Source organism: Porites lutea, chromosome 8, assembly GCF_958299795.1.
Source record: "Porites lutea chromosome 8, jaPorLute2.1, whole genome shotgun sequence".
Classification (NCBI taxonomy): domain Eukaryota; kingdom Metazoa; phylum Cnidaria; class Anthozoa; order Scleractinia; family Poritidae; genus Porites; species Porites lutea.
In genome coordinates this window covers 33,585,304-33,607,190 of record NC_133208.1, presented here as the reverse complement: position 1 = coordinate 33,607,190, position 21,887 = coordinate 33,585,304, and the positions used below count along the sequence as shown (strand labels likewise).

Sequence of the window (21,887 nt, the reverse complement as noted above, 5' to 3'; positions counted from 1 at the left end):
TTTTTTTCCCATTATTTTTAATAAAGATACAAAAAAAAAAAAAACAAGTAGAAGTGTTTACATTTATCATAGTCTTAAACAATTTATTGAGACTGGGGCACAAAGGTAGGAGAACTCCTGTAATCCACACTGAAAAAGAAAAATGATCTGAATGATCAAGATGTCATGAATATTAAATCAGTTAAAGCAATGATGACCACATGTACACAGAGACTGACGATGATATTGAATTTTTATTAACACTAAGTACTGCAGAAATAAATGATTGTAACAAACAGTAGTAAGCTGGGTTTTTTGCCTTTCAATAACAATGATGCAAACATGGTAGTTTCAGCTCTCATTTCCATGGCTTATAGTAAGTACTTAAAAGTGTTGTGAAAAGAAATCATTAGTGGAAGAAAAATTGTTTTGCATTCCATTCAATAACATGCAAACATGTCAAAGTTTATATTTTCATGCAAAAAATTTTGGGGGGGCTGCATCAATTTTTTAGTGGTTTTGAATGCTAAAAGATATTTACATGTTATTAAAAACTTGAAACTTATGCATTGGATTTAGAACAGCTAACAACAGGTCTTTTGCATCAGTTGATTGTCCGATCAACTTTTGGTAAACACGAAAACAGTTTGCTTTTGAAAAATTTTGTTAGCATGAGCTGAAAGAGCATATTAAAATTAGGTAACCTGTAAATTTTCTGTTGCATATCTCAAAACTGGCAATTGCAAAGGCCGCCAAAAATTACAGGGATTTGTATGAGAAAAACAACTCTTGCCACCCAGTCATGCTTGAGTGGTTTTCCATACAAGTCCTTGTAAATTCTGAAATTTTTAAACTGTTGTTAAATCTTTCCCTTCCCCATTTAAGGGCTCAAATTACCTGTTATGAATTAAAAGGAGATTTGAGCCCTGTAATAAAAGGAAATATTTTACAACAGTTTGAAAATTTTTAAAGTCCTTATCAAATCCACCTATGTTGTGCTATGTTGAGCACCTATGTTGTTAGAGGGTCTTCCATTAATAATAATAATAATCATAATAATAATAATAACATTATTATTGTTATATATTGTAGAATCTAAGTAGCGCGACCGTGGTATAATGAATGTGTGGTTTAGGAAAGTGAAATTATTGTCATAAACTCTTTTTCCACTTTCAACCCTATAACTGAAAATGTAAAAACAAAGTCTATACTTTGTGTCTGAGACAATGGGATCTGAATAACTAATGAAAAATTTTAAAATGGCCAGCATTAATAACATTACTAAATTGGTCATTCCTTAAAGCAATGGTTTGCCAAGTGAATATAGGACGTCACACTTCTACTATGTTAAATATCATTCTTTTTAGAGCTTTGCTCCACTTACCAGGATTATCATTGTAATGAAGCTGTTGTAAATTTGTGAAAAAAGTCAGTTTCCGATCTATAACTTATTAAATACATCCCATTCACAATCAACTTCTGTAGGATTGCAAAGTATTGTTCTCTGTTTCAAATTTAAACCAAAATTTCAAAGGTGGCGATGAATGACACAGGCAAACTAGTCACATAATTAAGTTAAATATATACAACACTATCATAATTGTAATATTCCCATTCACTTTTGCAAAGTCTGTTTTCACTTTTGTACTTGTTAAAGACTTCCACATCCCAGTTATGAAACAAATAATATCAAATATGTACAGTATAAACACACAGTGTAATACTTATAATATCAATAATAATTATCAATAATTATTATCACTAAGCTTAAACTGTAAGTTTATTGTTCTTCTGCATGGCTCTTCAGTTCTCATCGGCAACTTTCCAAGACTTTAACAATTTTCTCAATGGCATGTCCACTTGTACCGCTCTGAAAACATCATAAAAACACAAGTAAAATTAATTAACCCTTTAAGTGTAAAGAGTGACCAACATCAATTTTCTCCTAACAACATCAGCAGATCATCAAGAGTAAAGGTCATGAGAATCACTAAATTGATTACCAAAGAGAGAATGCTATGATCTTAAACCAAATTCTCTCAACTATTCTTAAAACAATTGTATGGAGATCAGTCTGGAGAATTTGTATTTGGATCTTGGGGCTTAAAGGGTTAAGTGCTCAAGCTACCGGTAGTTTACAGGCACTCCACCGAATTAACATCCCAATAAAACTGTGTAACACAGGTTACATGTAGTTTTCCCAACCTTTACTCCTGATGATGTTTTGAAATTGTTGGGAGAAAATTGATGTTAGCCACTTTTGGGACTTGGCAGGACGCAAAACATAAAAAGTCCTGGTGAGTTAAGGTTATGTAAATGTTACTTCTCACAGAGTGAAATAAGCCTCAAGACCTCATGCACCATAAGTATTAAGAAACACAGGAATTTGGATTACCTCAGTCAGGGCTCAAAATAAATTTTGGACAGTGGCCTGACACGATGACGGGCCAAAAAAATGTTTGCTTGGTCAAATCTTATTTTCTGACCAGTCAAAACTTGGAAAAAAAGTAAGCTAATCGTTCTGTAATTTTCTGTTAGTGAACATGATTCTATTTTTACAAAGAGACAAAATCTAAAATTTGCAGGTGAGGATTTGGCTGTTTGTCCATGACATAAGAGTCTGTGTGCACCTCCAACATGACTGGCAAGCAGAGTTGTTGGCTGGTCAAGACGCCATTCTGGCCAGATGTTGTCTGTTAACCAACCATGATTTTGAGCCCCCTTAAATAACAGTTCACAGAAATCAAGTAAATGCAACATAATAAAATAGTACTCACTGTGAGTTTAATGAAGCGGAGAAATTTTCTTAAAACAATAACAAGCAAGGAAAAATCTCCATCGGGCAACAGACCACGGATAAAGCTTTGGTTTGCCTGTGACAAATTTTAAGAATTTTAGTTTTAGTTTTTCTTTACTATATCAGTAGCTATGGTGTGTTAGATGAGTGGTTCAGTATTCTTTTATCCTTGGTTAAGTTATTTTCCTTGTTTTTTGGTTAAATATGATAATGGTGGAAACAAAGAAAAATTAAATTGAGCATAATCGCAAGGACATTCTCAAACTACTGGTATCATCAAACAAGAGCAACATATGTTATATCAATGTTAAGATTTTATTTTGATATTTTATTGATTAATAACCACAGCCTCACCTCATTATCTTGTAATATGCAACCAAGGAGAAGTGAGACATATGCAGCCACAACGCTGTCTTCCATGTGCTCGCCAGCTTTTTGTAGAGCTACACAGAAAAAAAAAAAAACTCACCAGTCAGAATAAATCTCTCATGAAATGGAAACAATGAATTATAAAATGTAAGAGCTGAAATCTAAGTCTGTTTTTGAGCCCTACACTGTGTGGTATTTGAAAAATATTACTGGTATATATCATTTTGTGGTTGCACCATCTGCGACAACAAGAAACCATCAATAAAACAGAATGCAGGCACCAAAAACTCAGCCCTCACCTTTGCCAAGCTGCACTTCAAGTGGCAGCACTTCTTCTTGTATTTCAGTGTCGTTTTTGCTTCCTTCGTCTACAGAAACATCAATGTCTTCTCCACAAATCCAACCCCCATCTTTGGTCTGTTTCAGGGAGTCTTGACTGCTCTCCTCTAATCAATAAAAAAAGACCAGTTGATTAGTAGATGAAACACACTCCAGGAATCAGTTTAAGTCAAACAAGGAAAAAAAGGCAAACAATTTACTCCATCTGTTCAGAAACCTGAGCACTAAGCCAGTATTGTAGACTTTATTTTCTGTGATATAAAAAACTTTTCTATAAAATGTCAGACCTGTTGTCATCACAGGTCAGTACTCAACCCACCAAAGTGGTTTAAAAACCGTTTAAACCATTCCTGATATCAACAGACATTGTAATACTGTTCTTCATACAGTTTCTATGGTAATAGTGAGAAGAATTTGATTAACAATCAACAACTCTGTGAATATTATTTTCCTTTTCTCTCATGACCTTTAGATTAATTAAGCGGGGCATTTTTAAGGAGAAATATAGCCTGCAGTGCAGGCGTTTTCTTCAGGCGCACAATTGTTTTTGGTTGCAGAAGTGCCATGTTGAAACTCCAAAAGAGTTAAGGGTTACTATTTCTACTCTCCCCTGTCTTCCTCCGTCATAAAATCCAAGATGGCAGCTACAACAATATGAACATAAACAAGCAGCTTTCGTCCGCCAAAAATAATCCTGCACTGCAGGCTTGGAGAAATAAGATTTTAGTCACCGTTAGGGGTTTAAGGCGTTACCTTCAGTTGATAAACCTGACGTCATCTCATCTGTATTTCTAGCAGCTTTCTCTCTAATGAGGAACAATTGCACAAGAGCCTCAATAGCACTGATCTTGTCCCCCTGATTATCTACCTCTTGACTCTCAAGACAGGGGGAGGTACGTAGCTGCACCAGGGTGGCAATGTTCTGTTTACTATCTTCAACAATGTTGTACAAGAGCTCCAAACTCTGAAATAACAAATCAAAAAAATGTACTAAATGACAAACTTTTTATAATAACATTTTTAATGAAATGATACTTGATCACAGCCTTACACTTTTTCTTGAATGGACAAATAAACACTTACCAGCAAGTGCAGGTCAAACATTTTACTCTCAGCAACAAACTGTGGCAACTTAAATAACAAAGACAAATCATAATGTTTGTGTTAAAAATGGCACATAATAACAAAATAACAAAACAGTCATCCATTGCAAATTTAAATTTGAAAATGGATGGTGACACCAACATGCAGTTCGATGTTATAACTGACTTTTACTTTGTTTATGCAGTGACATTTTTCTTGCATTACAGTAAACTCTCTCCTAAGGGACACCTCTATAAGATGGACACCTTGCTCAAATAGACACCTCCAGTTGGTCTGTCTTTCTTTGCTCCTTTAAGTTGACTTTCTATAGACGGACAGATAGTGCCAGTCATAAAGGCATCTGTCTTACAGAGAATTGATTGTAATAAATTACAGTTCTGCCTACAATATAACACCTCTATGGACTGCTCTTATGATACCAAAAAATTAGTAACCAAATTTACAATTGAGATGCTCCCAACGTCAGTGGCTTCATAGCTCAGTGGGTAGAGTATTGCGGGGTCATGGGTTCAAACCCTGTTGAAGTCCTGAATTTTTTTCAGGCTTCTTTACGAAATTGCATAAATTGTGTTCACTGCGATGATCATTTCTTCATTTTCATTAAATTTACAACATTATGATGCAGCATCACTTCTAAAAGCCAAAAAGGTGAAAGAATGCTTGTCAACTGAAACTAATAATTTTATTATCAAATTACAAGTATGGTAACATTAATGTTTTCTTCCAAATGCTTGTTGAGGTGTTACTAACCTGTAAAACAGTCAAGAGAAGAGAAGAAAGGAAACCTTCTTGCTGTCCAATACATGAGCTGCCTGCCTCTACAAGAACAAGTTTTCGAGTACTGTTCATAGATGGTGTAGGTCAAGAGGAATGGTTTTGCCAAGGATAACTTTTATTTTTAAATCATAATGAATAATAAATACACGGAACCTCACAAAAATGACCATTTTTGGCTAAAATGCGAAACATAATCACTCTAGCTTAGTTTAAGTTCTTGGTATTTTCCACCAAGTATCTACAGAATTCATGGTACTTAAAACATTCTTGATAAGACGATGGATATTGCTGTATCTTAAACACATTATCAAAACTTTAACACTGTGCTATGTTCTTAACTGCTAAGGAAAAAAAAAAGATACACAACACATAACATAACACAGGGGGCAGGGTGGGGATGGAGGGGGACAGGGTGGGGGAAACAGGTAACTCCCCTCATTTACCTCTTACAACCTTGATCATCAATAACTCAAAACAAATACTCCACAGTACTCCATGGTACTTAGGCTACTAAAAATGTGTTAATCATTGAATGGAACCTAGTTTAGCTCAGTTGGAATAAGTTGGACCAGGGAGCAGGGGTGTTAGTCACACATTTGATTGCAGGGGGCTTGGGACTGATATGCAGGTGATCTTAAAGAACTGAGGAGGATGGTATGATCTTTGGTTGGCAAATGGGTGTGAAGAAAATTATGGTTCTGGAAATCAGATATGAGACTTGAATCTTTAAAATTGAAGCATTTTATTTGCAAGAAAAAGGGACCAAGAAAATCTTTGATGCAGTTTCACTGAAATCCAAGTTGCAAGTGGACTTACCAAAGTTGTGAGTAAGATTCAAGAAAACTTTCAGAATACTGAAAAAGCAATCTTCAAAAGCTTTGTCTGGTTTCACCTTGACTTTCTTTTGTGAGATGCCATTGTTCAGGGCATTGAGACATAGTTGTAATAACCTGGAAAATAACCAAACAGTATTAACTATTTAGCTTAACTTATTGGATCGAGCTGAGACAAACAAAATCACCAAACAGAACAGTATGTTTTTGCAGGATTTAATAACAAAGAATGTTTGTCCAAGCTTGTTCACTGAGTATAAATATACCAAGAAGCTGACATTAAAATAATGTACATGAAAACCACAAAAATCATTGTTCTGTTCGAAACATGACACTTTTAAGTTTGCTATCAGGCCACAACACTAAAAATGAACTTTGATAGTCTAGCCCCAGTTCTTGCTCACTTAGCACAGAACATTAACATTATTTACATGATCTTCTTACTATTTATAATAATTATTAACAGTAAGAAGATTATGAAAATCTTCATACACCATTTATCCACAGAGAATCTGCCTTACCTGACCAATGCAGAGACAAAATAACCTTTCTCGTAACTTATAATGTATTGCTGATTACTTGAGTTCTGGATTGTAACCTATCAGCATAAGATCATAAGTAAATGAAACAAATGTTAACACCAAAGGCCTGGCATACAGTTTAGGGGAGCAAAGGACTGGTGTACAGTCAGGTGAGAGCTCTTGCCTTAAACCAATGTGACCTGCAACAGTGACGTTGTATGAACATTGAGTTTGTTGTTGGTACCTTCTCTTGATTTTTGGTTGAGGTTTTTCTCCGGGTTACCTGGTTTTCCTCTCTGCAAAAACCAACACTTAAATATTCCAATTCAATCTGGAATGCACATAGATGTTTGGACAAGTTCTGAAGAGCACAAGCACAGCAAGCTGCAACCATTTTGGTCTTCAAGGTGAGTACAAAGAAATTTTTTGGCCATAATTTGCCAAGCCAAAGAGCATGTTTTAATAAGTTCCTCTTTATGATCCCAATGATAATGAAACATTTGCAGGAAACATAAATAATTTCTTAAGCTCGATTTTCTTTCTAATTCACCTGGCTGTCAGCCAGCGTGCACCTCCAAATTTGTTTGTGATGGTTTGGCAGTCATTTTGATTATCTATTTATCTCTTCATTGAAATTTGAGGTTCAAAGTCTACTTCGGAAAAAGTTGAGCTTAGAGCAGTAAGTACCTGGGTGTTTTGTAAGGAAACAATTGAAGGAAAGCGTGGAAAAAGCCCTAAGAGACTTGTGGTCTCGTAACAAATTCTCCTTTGTTTCTTATGAAGTTACGGACCAGTCTGAAAGTCACTTTAGGCTTTTCTCAAGGCACACTTTAAACGAAAATTACTGTTTTTTATGATCAATTAATTGCTCACGTTTTCAAGTAGTTTCATGCATCTTGTCATCTTCTTCAGCTTAGAAATTGGTACATGCTCAGACTGTACTTTGCCATCTGAGTATCTTGTTAGAAGCTGGTCAATAGTGTTAACACCTAAACAACAATGGTAGGTATTGGAAATAAAGGTACCATCACTTTAGCAACATATTCAACAAGAACTTACTCTTAATTTCTTCCCTTATAATACATCTACACTACTGTCCTGCAATTTGACCTTTACTTCTCAAACTTATTAATAATTCATACGGAAATTAATGTTTAATGAGCGTTTGGAAATCAGATGAAAAACTGCTCATTTTTGCAACCTTAATTTCTCCTTCTAAAATCATTTTGTTTCTTTTCTCAGTGTTACATCTGGTGATGAAGCACTGCATCTCATTCTTGATAATATTTCACCATCAATGAGCTTCATCTTTGTCTCAGGATAAACACTTTGAGGTCCAAAAGAGCTGATGTTTACTTTTGTTACTTTGATCAATCTCAAGTTGTACCAAGGACACAAGCAGGAATGTACATTCTCTCGGTGATAATCTTTGCCTAACCAGGGCCCCAGTGTTATTCACGTTTTGCCCAAATTCATTGATGAACGAAGGAGCTTGTACTTTGCACCACTTGTATGAAGGCAGAGCTTGCATTGTGTAACCTTTGTATTCAATATTTATCATTTTATTACTGGTATTTATAAGAAGACTAAGCTCTTTGGCATCAATAATTGTTATTATAACTGCCATATTTGACCTACATTTTACAAAAAATGTGCAAGTATGTGTATTGCATAAAACACAGTAGTTTGAAAATTGGCATCACTTTACCTATGTCCATAATATGATCCAGTCCTTGCAGAAGTCGGATCTCTTCCTTGAACCACTCCCCTGTTCTCTGTGACGTCAATGACAGCAAGGACTCGCAAGCCAGAGATGCAGGCTGAAGTCAAGATGAGAACAACATTACTACCTTCTCTGTTTTGATGGATAATGAGCATAAGCATTTTACTTATTGCTAAAGTATCATTTTTTTCTCACCACCAACAACAGTTTATTCAATTTGGAAATAATTTATAATATGACTATGTTACCCACAATTCGCTAGAATTAGGGACGGACCATTAGAAAACTTATGGGGGAGCGGGCAAAGTACAAAAAATATATTCGCACAAGGGAAAATTAAATAAATGAAAAAAAATTCATGCAATTAACCCTAAAAAGTATTCATGCTATGGCCAAAAAAAATTCATACAAGGAATTTGATAACGAAAAAAAATTCCTGCGTCTCGAAAATTCCCCCCCCCCCCCCCCCATAACTTTTCTAATGGTCCGTCCCTTAGCTATTATAGGTGGGTGGCAATAATTCTGTAAGGCCCACAAAATGTTCCCAACCACTCAAGATATAATCAGCCAATTTATCTGCAAAAAAGTGATTAAACTGTGCATAATTACTCTGTGGCTTACATTGATATCATCACCCACAGTTGCCAGTAATTCATCTGATGCACCTTGTTTTTCTAGTAATGTTCTACAACAAGCAAACAAAAACAAATTTGGTATAAAATCAATACTACCTGCAAAAACATGTTGCGGAATAATAACATTTGATTGTCATTAACAGGGCAGCAAAAAAATTTGAAATCCACTTGCCCAGTGGGCGAGTAAACTACATTTTTCACTTGCCCCCATTTATAAATATTGCTTGTCTCTAAGGTACTGTCTATAATAAATTCTAGATTACAACAAAGTGTATCAATTAGATGACTAGTAACCTGCGATCAGGCAGTATTTTTTTTTATCTATAAAACACAAGGGAAGAAGGACTGCCTGATTGCAGGTTAGATTGACAAGTAATTAAATGCTGTGCCAGATACAGAGTAACTACAGGATTTGACTCATCGGACTGCTAAGGATAAAATTTCTATTTTTACTTTCCCAGCATCAAAATCTGCTTGCCCCAAGCAATCGGACCTGGGGTTTTTACCTGCCCAGATTGAGGTAAGGTCTTTCCTGTCCTTCAATTAACTAAAGGTCTTTTGGGTAATGCTCTAAAATTTAAAATTCATTCATTATATTTTTGCCTAATAATGAACAGAAATAGAGCTTAAAACAAACCTGACTTTAGTAACATATTTGTTGTAATCCCTCAGTATCTTGGACTGTTGATTGTTGCTGTCAACTGCCAGTAACTTAATTATCAGCTCTGATAAACAAACCGGAGTATAAAGTCAGTCCACTAACATACCAGTATGTCAATTATGAAGGTGGCCTAGAGATCATGTTAACTAATGATATAGCAAAGGTCATGATGGCGACAACAACAAGGACATCAAAAAAGAACCACTACAATGTGACATTCCTGCGTGGGAAGTCTTATGGATGAAAACACACAACAACAAATGATATTATTTGTCTTTCTTCTTCTAATCTTCAATAAGGTGCCCATTAATTCAATTCCAATGATAATTATTTAACTACATTTGACATTTTGTTTAAGGGAGCTGAATTATTGGGACAAAACTTTGAAACAAAACAAAGACTTTTAATAGCGACATTTTTGCTGCCATCGCCATCCTCGTTGCTAAAACTCCCTACTGTCACAAAGACATTGGACATTATTTGAAAGCTGTGTCAAATTTATCTCATGACACTGCCGAAGGGCATGGTTAGTCCACTAACAGGCAATAAGTGCATGGTATATGGTACGCGACTCTTTTTTGAAAGAAATAGAAGAGCAATCTACATGACTACGCAGATGATAATGGGTCTCACCAAGAGCAAATCTGTCCAAGTCAGCATTTTGACGATCTTGAGATAACATCAAAGTTATAGCTGATGTACAAAGAGCAAGGCACTGGAGTGGCAATAGAATGAGTAAATAATTAAAGTATTAACCAAGCAAAAGTGCAAAAATGCTAGTCACTGCACCAACATACATACAGTCTACTCTCAATAACTCGAACCTTCACGGGAAATCAAAAAAAGTTCGAGTTATCGGGAGTTCGAGTTATTGGGAGCTCAAAGAAAATACCTGGGAGTAAAGAAAAAAATAGTTTTTACTGCAGGGTGAATATTTTAAACACAGTTAATTGTAGAAATGCTAAGTGAAAATTGAAAGATACTTCTAGATTAGAAATCAGAATGTAACATAACAAAGCAAAAGCCTAAATAGAGTATGCGTTTTACTGTTTTGAGAAGTAAACCTTTTTCACGTTAGATTTGTGACAAACAAAATCAGCCTCCACCAGTAAACTATATGCCTACAACACGTCAATGGGAAATTCAAAATTCAATGTTTCGGACACCAGTACACTGTTTTTCCCAAATTTTTAAGGGCTCAAAACATGGTTTGAGTTATCAAGGGTAAAATTATATAGAAATGATCTGAGGGGGAAAAAAACTATATCGAGTTAGTGGGAGGTTCGAGCTATCGAGGGTTCAAGTTACCAAGGGTAAAATTACATTAAATGTATGACAGAAATCCAGGGGAAATTGATTTTGGTCTGAGTTAGCGAGGGTTCATGTTATTGGGAGTCAACTGTATTTATTCAATAAATAATCTTAATTCATACATTGCAAAAGGTGAAGGTTAAGTTTGTATTTGAGCCAAGTGGCTCATCAGGCCGTGTCTCCTTCTCTTTGGCATTGTCAGTAATGGATAAATATACCACTTCCTGGGAACCATGGATAAATCCTACATTATTACAAAACATTACTGGCATTGATTCTTGTTAAGACAATGTGATAACTGTTTCAATTTATTGGAATCCTCACCTTATCGGAGGGAGCATCTTGAAGGGATGAAAAAATCTTGGGTGAAAATCCATGGGCTCTTAGACTCACTCTAAACAATGTTAGAGAACAATGTGATGCAAAGTCCAGTGCACTAAGGCAACGTGTTGATATTGATCGGCTCTCTTTGAGGCCATCCAGAAGGTACTCGACATCATCAAAGAACTAAGAAAAAGTCATCACATGCCAGTATACATCTCTATGTTATCCTACATTACTATCTTTCAGGGAGCAAAGAAAGTCATTCAGGCAAGCTGTAGTTAGCATGTAATAGCCCAAAAGTCATTTTAACCAGCCCGATGATGAGCGGGTTGATAACAGTTCTTTTTTGATTAGAATGCCTTAAAAAATTTCACTTGCCAGACAGGCAAGTTAAGAACAGAATTCACTAGCCCTATAGTAAAATCCACTAGCCCCAGGCTATCTGACACACTTTTCTTTGCACGCCGACCTTGAGTTATAATGAAATGAAAGCTAAGTGTTTTTTAAAAGATCAAGGTTTCTTAAATTCAGTATGACATGCTGAATGAAATAGGAGGAGACAGTACAATCTATTTAATATTTATTCTAAGCTAGATTGGGTAGTTTCCCAAAGATAGTCCTGGAAGGTTATGAGAAAGTTCTCAACTGCAAGAGGCAAAGAGTTTTAAACCAGGAAAAGAGGGAAGCAAGTCATGCTGCCAAATCTTATCACCTTCCATGTATAAAACAGTACAGACTGAGGTTACTTGGAATCTATAATTATGGGCTTTTCCCCACATTTTCAGTGATGATTAATCTCTCCAAGATCCAAACTGTTAGCCCTCTGTCAGCTGGATTTTTAATGAACCTGAGTGTACATAATTGACTCATCCTAACAGAAGTGCTAATTGAACAAAAATTCAATAACTAAAATCAATTTTATTTAATTTTTTTTCTGAACTCCTGCTTACTTTTTTTGTTTGTTTGTTTTCTTTTTCCAACATGAAACTGCTATTATTATTAATATTACAAGGTTTCATTTTCAGTGTCACACTATATCACACCTGCTGATCCTCGCCAGACTCCAAGCACTCATGAACTTGTTTCACATTTCTTACAACTGTAAAAAGCTAGAATTGTAAAAACAAAATTGTTACCCGTCATAGCAAAGGCAAAGACAGGAAACTGTTATGCTATTTTAAAAAAATAATAATAATAATAGTAACAAAGTTTTTCACAAACTGGAGGTTGGAATTCAAAAAAAGTCACAGATGTTGATGTTACTTGCTGATCTGTAACAATAACTATTGACTCACTGGTTTCTCTGTTCTTTTCACTCTTACTGCACTCGCAGAGTGTTCTTTCTTTGGCTGTGGCCATGATGAAGTTTGTTTGACACTTGGAACATCAGCGTACTCATCATCTTGGGAGTCCTCACTAAAATCTGCACTAGTTGGCTTCAAACAAAATAAATAGAGCCAATGGGTACAATAAAAACTGGGTGGCCATACAAACAAGGATGGTAAGAGGTAAGAGGAACTACAACGCCCAATCAAAACAACACATGGGACTGGTTTAGGAACGACAAACTGAATCTAACAATAATCAGTGATAAAGTAAATCAAATCATTACCAAAATAAAACAAAGAGGGCTGTAGAGATAAAATGTTGTGGTCTACGCTATACATGTATGCTAGTCGTGGACAGTGTGCAAAGAAAGTCATTTTTACAGCTTGCCATTCAGGCAAGCTGAAGCTAGCAATTACTAGCCCAAAGGTCATTTCAACTAGTCCCCCCAAAACTTTTTGATGAGCAGAAATGATTTCACAGTTGTTCTGTAGGTTGAATTCCTCAAAATACTTCACTTGCCTGTCGGGCAAGTTAAGAACAGAATTCACTAGCTCGATAGCAAAATCCACTAGCCCCGGGCTATCAGACACTACTTTCTTTGCATGCTGCATGGATTTCTTCCAAGATGATTCCCTTTAACCAGCGTGCAAAGAAAGTAGTGTCCGATAACCCGGGGCTAGTGGATTTTGCTATCGGGCTAGTGAATTCTGTTTTTAACTTGCCCGACGGGCAAGTGATGTTTTATGAGGAATTTGAATAACAGAAGAACAAAAAGTTTTTGGGGCTAGTTAAAATGACGTCTGGGCTAGTAAATGCTAGCTTCAGCTTGCCCGAGTGGCAAGCTGTAAAAATGATTTTTTTTGCACCCTGCTTTAACCCAAGGAAAAGCAAAATTTTCATCCCAACTTTGTAACTTGAGGTTCTTGTTAATTCAGGGCTGTCATTAGGAGCTGGCAGCTGGCTTTTTTAGCCACCTACTGCAGTAAAATCAGCAAGCTACTCTAAGTTTGAAAAAAGTTGCTAATCCCAATTGTATTGTAAACCTGAGTGACTGCAGCCTGGCCTATGAGTAGCCGGGTCAAGGAGCAAAGTTCTCTTTCAAGTATAAGAAATGTAAGTCGGGTAAACATAATAATATTATTAAGCTCTTACCAAGGCTGAAAGTCTCCTTAAAGAGTTGCTTTTATTTGGTGATAATGACTTGTCATTGTTCTTTAGAAAATTCTTGAAAGGGGACTGCAAAGTAACAAAGAAACAATATGAAAAGAAAAAATACTACAGACAAACAGTACCATCTGTGGTCAATACCAGGATGACAATAGCACCTGTAACATCTCTACAAAGCCATTGACATGAAAATGAACACAAGAAATGTAATACATTAGAACTGTGGGAAAAAGATTTAACACAGAAATGATAAACATGTATAAAATGTAATTTGCTCATTTTCACATCTTCATTTGGTATATTACAAACCCAAAAAGTGACCAGCTTATAATTGGCATGATAGCTCAGTGGTAAGAGCACTGCAGCACTCGACATCACAAAGGTCATGGGAATCTTGTTCAAGCCTGAATATGTTTCAGGGTTTTTTTTAACTGCTTAAGAAGTGTACACAACTGTGATGATTACTAATGTGTTGAAGCCAATGAAGTTCACAATAATGGACATGTCACAGTTTAAGTCATTTTGTTATGTCTTATGTTTAATAATTAGTTTATTAACTAATTTAAGTTTTTTGGGTATACTGGATCCAGGGTGATTTTCTAATAATACCAAATACTGTGATTTTTTCATTGACAACAAAAGTAATACATTTCTTAGAAGACCCGCGTGATAAAACTGCACACATCTATGAACCAACTCATCTGTTAAAACAAAAACATATTATACGAACACTGTGATGCCTGATCATAAAGCACTTTTGGGGAACCTGTTGCTCTTCTCCTGGTGTTGTTTTATTTTTCATTCGTTCCACGCTAAAATTTGATGAATAATATAATAATTGCAAGCTCGATAGTTCACTGAAATTGGAGAATTATTTTCTCTCCATCTCTCAGCAAAATATTTAAATATGCTTAGACTTACACCAGTTGGCTTTTTCCTGTAATTACTGGAAAACTTTTTTTCACCGCCCTGTGAGGAAGTTTCACTCCATTCCTGTGAGCTACTATAAGCTTCATCATCTGTACTTTTATCGGTAAATTCTGTTGTTAATGCCTGGTTTGTGATTCGTTGTTTAGTGATGGCGTTACTTTGAGATACGATTTTCTTTGAGCCTTGGGTCGTCACGTCATCTTCGTCAAAAGCGAAGGGGTCTTTCTCCTCAATCACGTCTAATTTCCTACGTTTGTTTGTTTTTGATCCGTCTACAGTTGCTTCCTTTGCCAAGTTGCTAACACTTAGTTCAACGACCCTACTTGTTCTCGACCATGGTGACTTTCTGCTGAGTTTTCTTGTGAAAGTGTTTTCTGAAGTAGAGGTCGAATTCGAATTTTGGCTCTTCTGAATTTCATCAAATTCCCTGGAAATTTGCGACTCTTTGCTGCGATTTCGGCCATAAGTCCTTGTGCTGTATTTTGGCATGAGTTCTAGCTGGTAAAAAGAGTTCTTTTCAAGAATCAAGCAGTTTTACAAGCTCATTGCTGTAACTGTTTTCTCCACAACGAAGTAACCTGAATATTCATAATTTACCGGGAAGTGGGGCGCGCATATTATTACCATGGAAGCCGCTGCTATTGATCACAGGCGCGAATTTTTGGCGCGAAATCTTAAGAACGATGGCGCGAAAGGATGAAATCTTTAACAGTATTTTTGTTTTGATCGTTTTATCTTTTTGGTCCAAGTGGTGGTTAATTTGCCGATGATCCACGAAGAAAAATTGCCGGTAAGAATCTATATAATAGCCAGTTAGTTTACAAGTAATTATTCTTTTTGAAATAATGTGTTCCTTTTTAAGTTATATCGAGGAGATGGTCAAGTAAATCATGTCATTCGCGTCCAAAGAAGACAAAGAAACTTGGTATGGACAAATTCAGGCGAGAGGTCCGTATTTGAGTTCGTTTTAATTCAAATATTTCTAAAAATTTTTGTCCATCAGTTAAACATCAGTTTTTCGCTTGATAACAAACTAGCCTTCGAAAACAGCCATCTCTCCTAGCTCGCTCCTCATGCTGTTAGCGAGTATAGTAGGCGATCGAAGAAAGACGACTGTATTCGCAATCCACGTTTATAAAACAAGCGTGCCTTCAAAATAACCTTTCCAATGTGTTTTTTAATAGAAGGGCGACTGGTTTACACAAGGAAGATAAATTTGCCTATGTTTCTGCGCTATGCATTGGCCGTGATTAGCGAGGACACATAGCTTTTAAAATGCAGTAAAAGGCTAAACTAAACAGCTGTTTCGTTAACGCTGATGCTAGCGAAAACAAAAAGCTCCTCTCTTGTTCCATAGGAATTTTGTAGAGCCCTGGCAGTGGAATTAGGCTATTGTGGGTGACTGGTACACGGGCTTTACTAAGTATGAGCATAGTTATTGGCAACCGTACAGTAGCTCTTTCATAATTCACACTTGGTCATATTTAAAATGCTACAAAGATCGTAGCCTCTGGACCACTTTTGGCTTTTTTTAAAAGAGGAGTGCAACTGAGAAGCAAGCACTGTGGATTGATGTAAAGAGCCTGGGGTCAGGCAGCTTTAGATCATACTGCAGCTGTATATTGCTTATCATTGTTATTCGTAGCAGATTCAGTGGCCCATTTTGGCGCGCAGTCACGGATCAGAGTGCAGTTATAATCTGCGGACGAACAGTGTGGTCCGCGAGGCAAGCAAGGTGGGCACAAGTGACGGCGAAAGTGCGACTAGTAGGAAAAACTACTGAACTCGGGCTTCTCAAAATCATACCGTAAACTGCCGCTTATAAGCTTGGCCTTATACGTCTTCGTAAGTAGCCTCCCCGCAGACGTCCTTTGGGGTTCGTTCGTCACGCATTCATTTTCCCCCCGAGGGGAAGAAATGAATGCGTGACGAACGAACCCCAAAGGAAGTCTGCTGGGAGGCTACTTCGTAAGAGGTTTTAGGAGGGCTTATAAACGGAGGGGCTTATATCCCAGGAGTTTTATACATCTTCGTAAGGGGTTTTAGGATGGCTTATAAACGGAGGAGCTTATATCCCAGGGGTTTTATACATCTTCGTAAGGGGAGGGGCTTATTTCCGCAATAAAAAAATGTAAAAGTAACTCGGGTGAAGAAAAACGACGACCGGAAACAAGTCTGCGTTCGCAGGCTAGCTTATACTCGGATGTATTTTTTGTTTGCAGGTATCGGCATCAAACATGTAGATGGGCTGAAAACAAAACTTAATGCCGCAAGGCTGACAATACGGTAATGCTCTGATTCATTTGAGGCCAATATTTCGGCTAACAAAATTAGCCTTCCTGCTCCTAAAAAGGAACCAGTACGTTTTCTTTAAAAAAAAAAGGGGGGGGGGGGGGACTGGCCTATGCATTCAAGGGTTTTGTAGGATGGCTTAGAAGTGGGGAAGCCGGCCCTATAAGCGGTAGTTTAAGGTACTGTATACAAGACAGAATGGATTACCGTATTCTCTCTTGACAAATGTAAGAGAAGCAATAATTATAATGGCCCATCATACTGATTTTCTGGTAGTCACATAAACGTGATAGTCAAAATGGATGGGGCAGTTTCCAAGTTATTTACGACATGGAAGGCATCCATCTAGAAATATATTACAGTCATGTGCTGTTTAAGAGGGTGGATGTTATCGGGTGAACAGTGACGAAAAAAGGTGAATAATAGGTGTTTAACCAAACCTCGCGCTTGTAAGCGTTTTCAAAGTTGGCCAACCCCGACATGCAGATTCGTTCAATTCTGCTACCAGAGCGTGCTTCTTCAGTGCCATAGATCTGCTCAGAGAGTGGGTAGAAAGATTCAAGCTGAGAGCATTACCCCTACACTCGCTGTATCTAAGAACGCGATAACCTGAAGTCATGCGATGGCCACATTTTATTTTCATACCAAAGATGAGGGCTAAGAAGATTGTCAACCGTTACAATTCAACCTCCTAGTCAATACGTAAAGATGAACATTCAACTAGTGCTTCCCTAAACATTCTTTATTCTTCCCTTTCAGTTCCCCGGCCCAGCCCACTTATAGTGTGTAGGCTCTCTGTATTGGTTTAGTTATCCTTCACTGTGGACCTGAAGTGTTTAATGCTCCGTCTCTTTATGATGTATAGCGAAATTTTCTACCACTCAAAAAACGCTCCACCCCTCACGTTAACCTTGATTTTGATCGTTTCAGTAGTGGTGTCCAAGGAGAACTGGCAGTTTTTAAGGGGAGCAAAAGTGGGGAGCACAAATTTAATCAATGGCTCATGAATAAAATGCTCCGGAAACTATTGTTTCTCAAACATGAATTGAAAAGACACCGTAAGTGTGCGGGGAATAAAAGAAAAAAACAAAGCATGTTTAGGCAAGTAATGGTTTAAGAAGAATATTTGTCTTATACTTCTTAACTACAGTAGGTTGTAATGCACTATTAAAAACCTTCTTAGCCCTGGTCTTTGGTATGAAAATAAAATTGGTTATCAATGCAGATGTAACTGAGGCCCTCATGATTTTACTAGCTCCTCCTATTGTTGAGTAGATCTTTTGTTCCCCGCCCAGCCCACTTACAGTGTCTATTATCTCTGTATCACCTTACTAATCCTTCACTGTGGTCCTAAAGAGAAATTTCTACCACTCAATAAACGCTCCACCCCCTTGCGGTAGCCTTGATTTTGATCATGTCTTCCCTTCATATTGTTATTGTTGTTGCTGTAAATTATTATTATTATTACTACCTCGTATTATTTTTTTCCCCACCATATATTCTCTCACTTCAAAATGCAGAATTGCCGGGGAAAACTGATTCTCAAAGTATCCCCTAACTTCTCGCGCAGAACATGCTCACAAGCAATCCAAGAGAGAAAAATGTCCTATGAGTTATCCTTGCTTGTCGCTGGCTGTGAAATTTATGTGCCGTCCATTGTTTTTTGTCGCCTTAAGGCAAAATCGCTACTTAAACATTGAAGTTACGGTAGAAAGCAGAGTAATCGGTCCCTGTAAAACTGTGGACAGAAGAAAGTTGTTACAGTCAGTTGAGCTGTGAATTACGATGTAGGAAGATAGTAATGTTTGCCTCTAATTTACGACATCTCCAGGGCAATTGCCCTAGAGATAATCGACAGTCCATTTTTTCCAGCTTAAAATTACCTTTTTTAAACTTTTGGTGCCAGCCTGTCTTGATGCGATGCCTAATGTCCCTCCTCCTTTGACATGATATGGAGCCCTACATGCAGGTTCACATCAACACCGGTTGAAACCTGCTTACGCTCGCTCACCGCTATCTACTTGAGATCAATCAATTTGATAGCGATTTCCTCATATTTTTCAAGCTGTCGCCGGCCGGTCGGAAAATCCCATATCGTGATATAAACTCCACCAGCCGCCTCGCATCACGTACGTCCAAGTCTCTCACGCTTCACGCGACATACGCCCATTTTTCTGTTCGAGCAAGTAGTTTTCTAGAGATGTAGATATCGGCTCATTTTTTGATTTTATTATATTTTTTAAAATATTGCAAGTAATTGTTTACAGCGGTATCGCACGATTTACAAATGCATTTCGTTTTTTATGTACGTTACCGTAGGACTGATTTACTCATAAATGTCATAAATTGAATCATACGATTACTGCCCGATTTCGACTATTTTGTTTTTCCTAGTTTGGGAAAGAACTTTGACATCCCCCACTCGCGTTCCTCTGTTTGCTTTAAAGGCATGTTAAAACCACTAGGGCACTTTTTTGATTTTATATTTATTTTAAAACTCAGTCTCGCAATAACGAACCATATTTTAGTTTTTTTATCATTGCTATGACCTATGATGTCAGCCTAAATCGTTGAAAACAAAGCTGGAAATATGATAGAAGTGGGATTTATAAAGCCCGTTGCAGATTTACAATATATTTTATTTGTATTCACACGGTTTGAAATTTGTAGGCAATACGGACCAATACGGACAGATGGAGAAGTTGTATGGCGGGTGATCTCTGAGCATCATGTATTAAGAGTTAGCGACTTAATCCGTCCTTTGACGATGAATCCACCAAATAAATTGGAAATTTATAAATCAACTTTCAAGGGAAAATCATATTCGTGTTCGCTCGAAAAAGCAATGTCGTCTATTTCATTTTTATGAAGCTGTTTGATTGTTTTTTGAACAAATCGCTAAAATGGAGCGCGCCGGATATGGTCCCCGGGTGAAAATGAAAAGAGAAATCATAAAAGAAGCGTGAAAATTTGATGAATCAGAAACTCACATGTGGGTGTTAAACAACGAACCAACTCCTGCTAAATGATACATGAAAGTTGAATAAGGCCAATTGAAATGTAGATGAACTTGAACTACCAAAAACTAACAGAAAAACAAAACAAGATTTACAACAGAAAATTAAGTGCTTTTAGAAGCAAGAAGTTCACTTTACTTAAGCGGAAAATTTTGCATTTATTCTTCAAAAGTCATCTGGTACTCTTGAAATTAATAAACGCGGTCTTAAGTTAACAGTGTCTACTCTGTCATTTTCTATAACAGTCGAACTAAAATTAACGCCTATTGCAAACAAAAGCAGCTGAATTCCTGTTCAAAATAAATTTGCTTTTGTGCAATGTATCTGCAAAAGACAATGTCACTATTGGAAACTAAACTCTTTCCTTGGCAACCCATGAGTGCATAAGTTGAAACTGTCATGCGGTGTAATCAAAAAACGGAGAAAAGCCATTTATTAAAGTGAATTAACTGGAGGATTGAGGTATCCAACACAATTAATTCTAGCCCCATTTCCATTACTCTAAGCTCAAAGCTGTCGAGATCAAGTCAACTTTTTTCCTGAAGCCTAATAATCTTAACCGCGATGAAAGGTTTCACTCAAGATCAAATAAGTTACCGACAAGCACTGTTTGTAACCACTGCCCTGCCATCAACATGTCGACTTAGTTTGATAACAGCTAGCATTGAATGACTACATCGTGGTGTACGACTTGCTATTAAGACAAGCTGACAGCTCAAAGTTCAGCTGTCGGGAGCTTTCTAAATTGCCTTGCATGAAATATGTACAAAATCTAAGCAATTTCAGCGATATTGACCACAGTATCACGCACAATGAAAGTGAATTGACCAAGACATGATCCATATCAAAGGGGCACTTGGCCTGATAAAGATCAATGCGTTCTATCGTGTTCACAAGATTGATAACACTTTAGTGAGGCTTTTTTAAGACGCCGGCATTTTCACAACCCCCAGAAGCAATTTTCATTTTTCATTTGCGTCGGCACATCGCATTGACCTGCCAAATTCTGTACACTTTTCGTTCTTGTTTGACAAGTTGGACAAGCGGCCTTGTTTTAAGTAAAGGTGATTTACAGTCACTAATGTTATCTCATTAAGATAGATCAACTTGAAAGTATTCATTTAATTTTTAGTTAGGATTCCGACAAGTGACAGTTCATTTCCTTAGCAGCGACAGTGTTAGATTGGTTTTCGCAGCGGGCGAGCGACGAACAGTCAGGATGATTGGCAGCAAGTAATTGATATTGGGTGAGACGTGGGTTAAGATACGACAGAATAAATAAATAAATGTTAATCGCCGTTTTCACCCTCAAACCGAAAATTGAGCTCCCTTGTAAAAACTGTTTGGATATGTGGCAAAACTCATGAAAATGTCTTTAATGTCGCCGCTTCCTTTTGATCTGTCAAAACTGTCAAAAGTGATGTGAAAGGAAAGATCAGTTGTTAATGACAGCAACTTATAGCTGTCAATCAAACGTTGAAAAGAGTTGTTCAAGGATAAAGAGAAAAGGGCGAATTTATCCGTACGCTACTTTGTCTATAGTGAATGCCCCGCAGCGAGAAAAAAACCGCTATCTTAAAATTGGCACGTTCATGATGACTATTTTATCTAGCATGTTCTTGGGAAACATCTTTGCGGTCATTTTAACTTTTGAGATAAATGTCTCCGGAATATTTCCTTTCCTCGATCACGAACTAAAAACTTAGCAAGCGGCAGGCAAAAAAGATCCTGAAATTGATAAACGCACTCCCTTTCCTCAAGCAAAACAAACCAGACAGC

General features: G+C 37.0%; 1 protein-coding gene across 1 annotated transcript; it reads right to left on the bottom strand.

The window, feature by feature from the left end:
• Positions 1-473: 473 nt before the first annotated feature.
• LOC140946219 (wings apart-like protein homolog) lies at positions 474-15,518 on the bottom strand. The gene is made up of 19 exons (XM_073395302.1): positions 14,791-15,518; positions 13,855-13,938; positions 12,669-12,809; positions 12,417-12,482; positions 11,374-11,556; positions 10,372-10,453; positions 9,715-9,802; positions 9,064-9,127; positions 8,428-8,539; positions 7,593-7,708; positions 6,720-6,796; positions 6,182-6,315; positions 5,339-5,406; positions 4,568-4,615; positions 4,238-4,448; positions 3,445-3,591; positions 3,131-3,219; positions 2,757-2,852; positions 474-1,849 (listed from the first exon to the last, which is right to left on the bottom strand). The coding sequence occupies exons 1-19, from the start codon at positions 15,286-15,288 to the stop codon at positions 1,790-1,792; spliced, it is 2,364 nt and encodes a 787-aa protein (XP_073251403.1). The 5' UTR covers positions 15,289-15,518; the 3' UTR covers positions 474-1,789.
• Between the last annotated feature and the right edge of the window lie 6,369 nt (positions 15,519-21,887).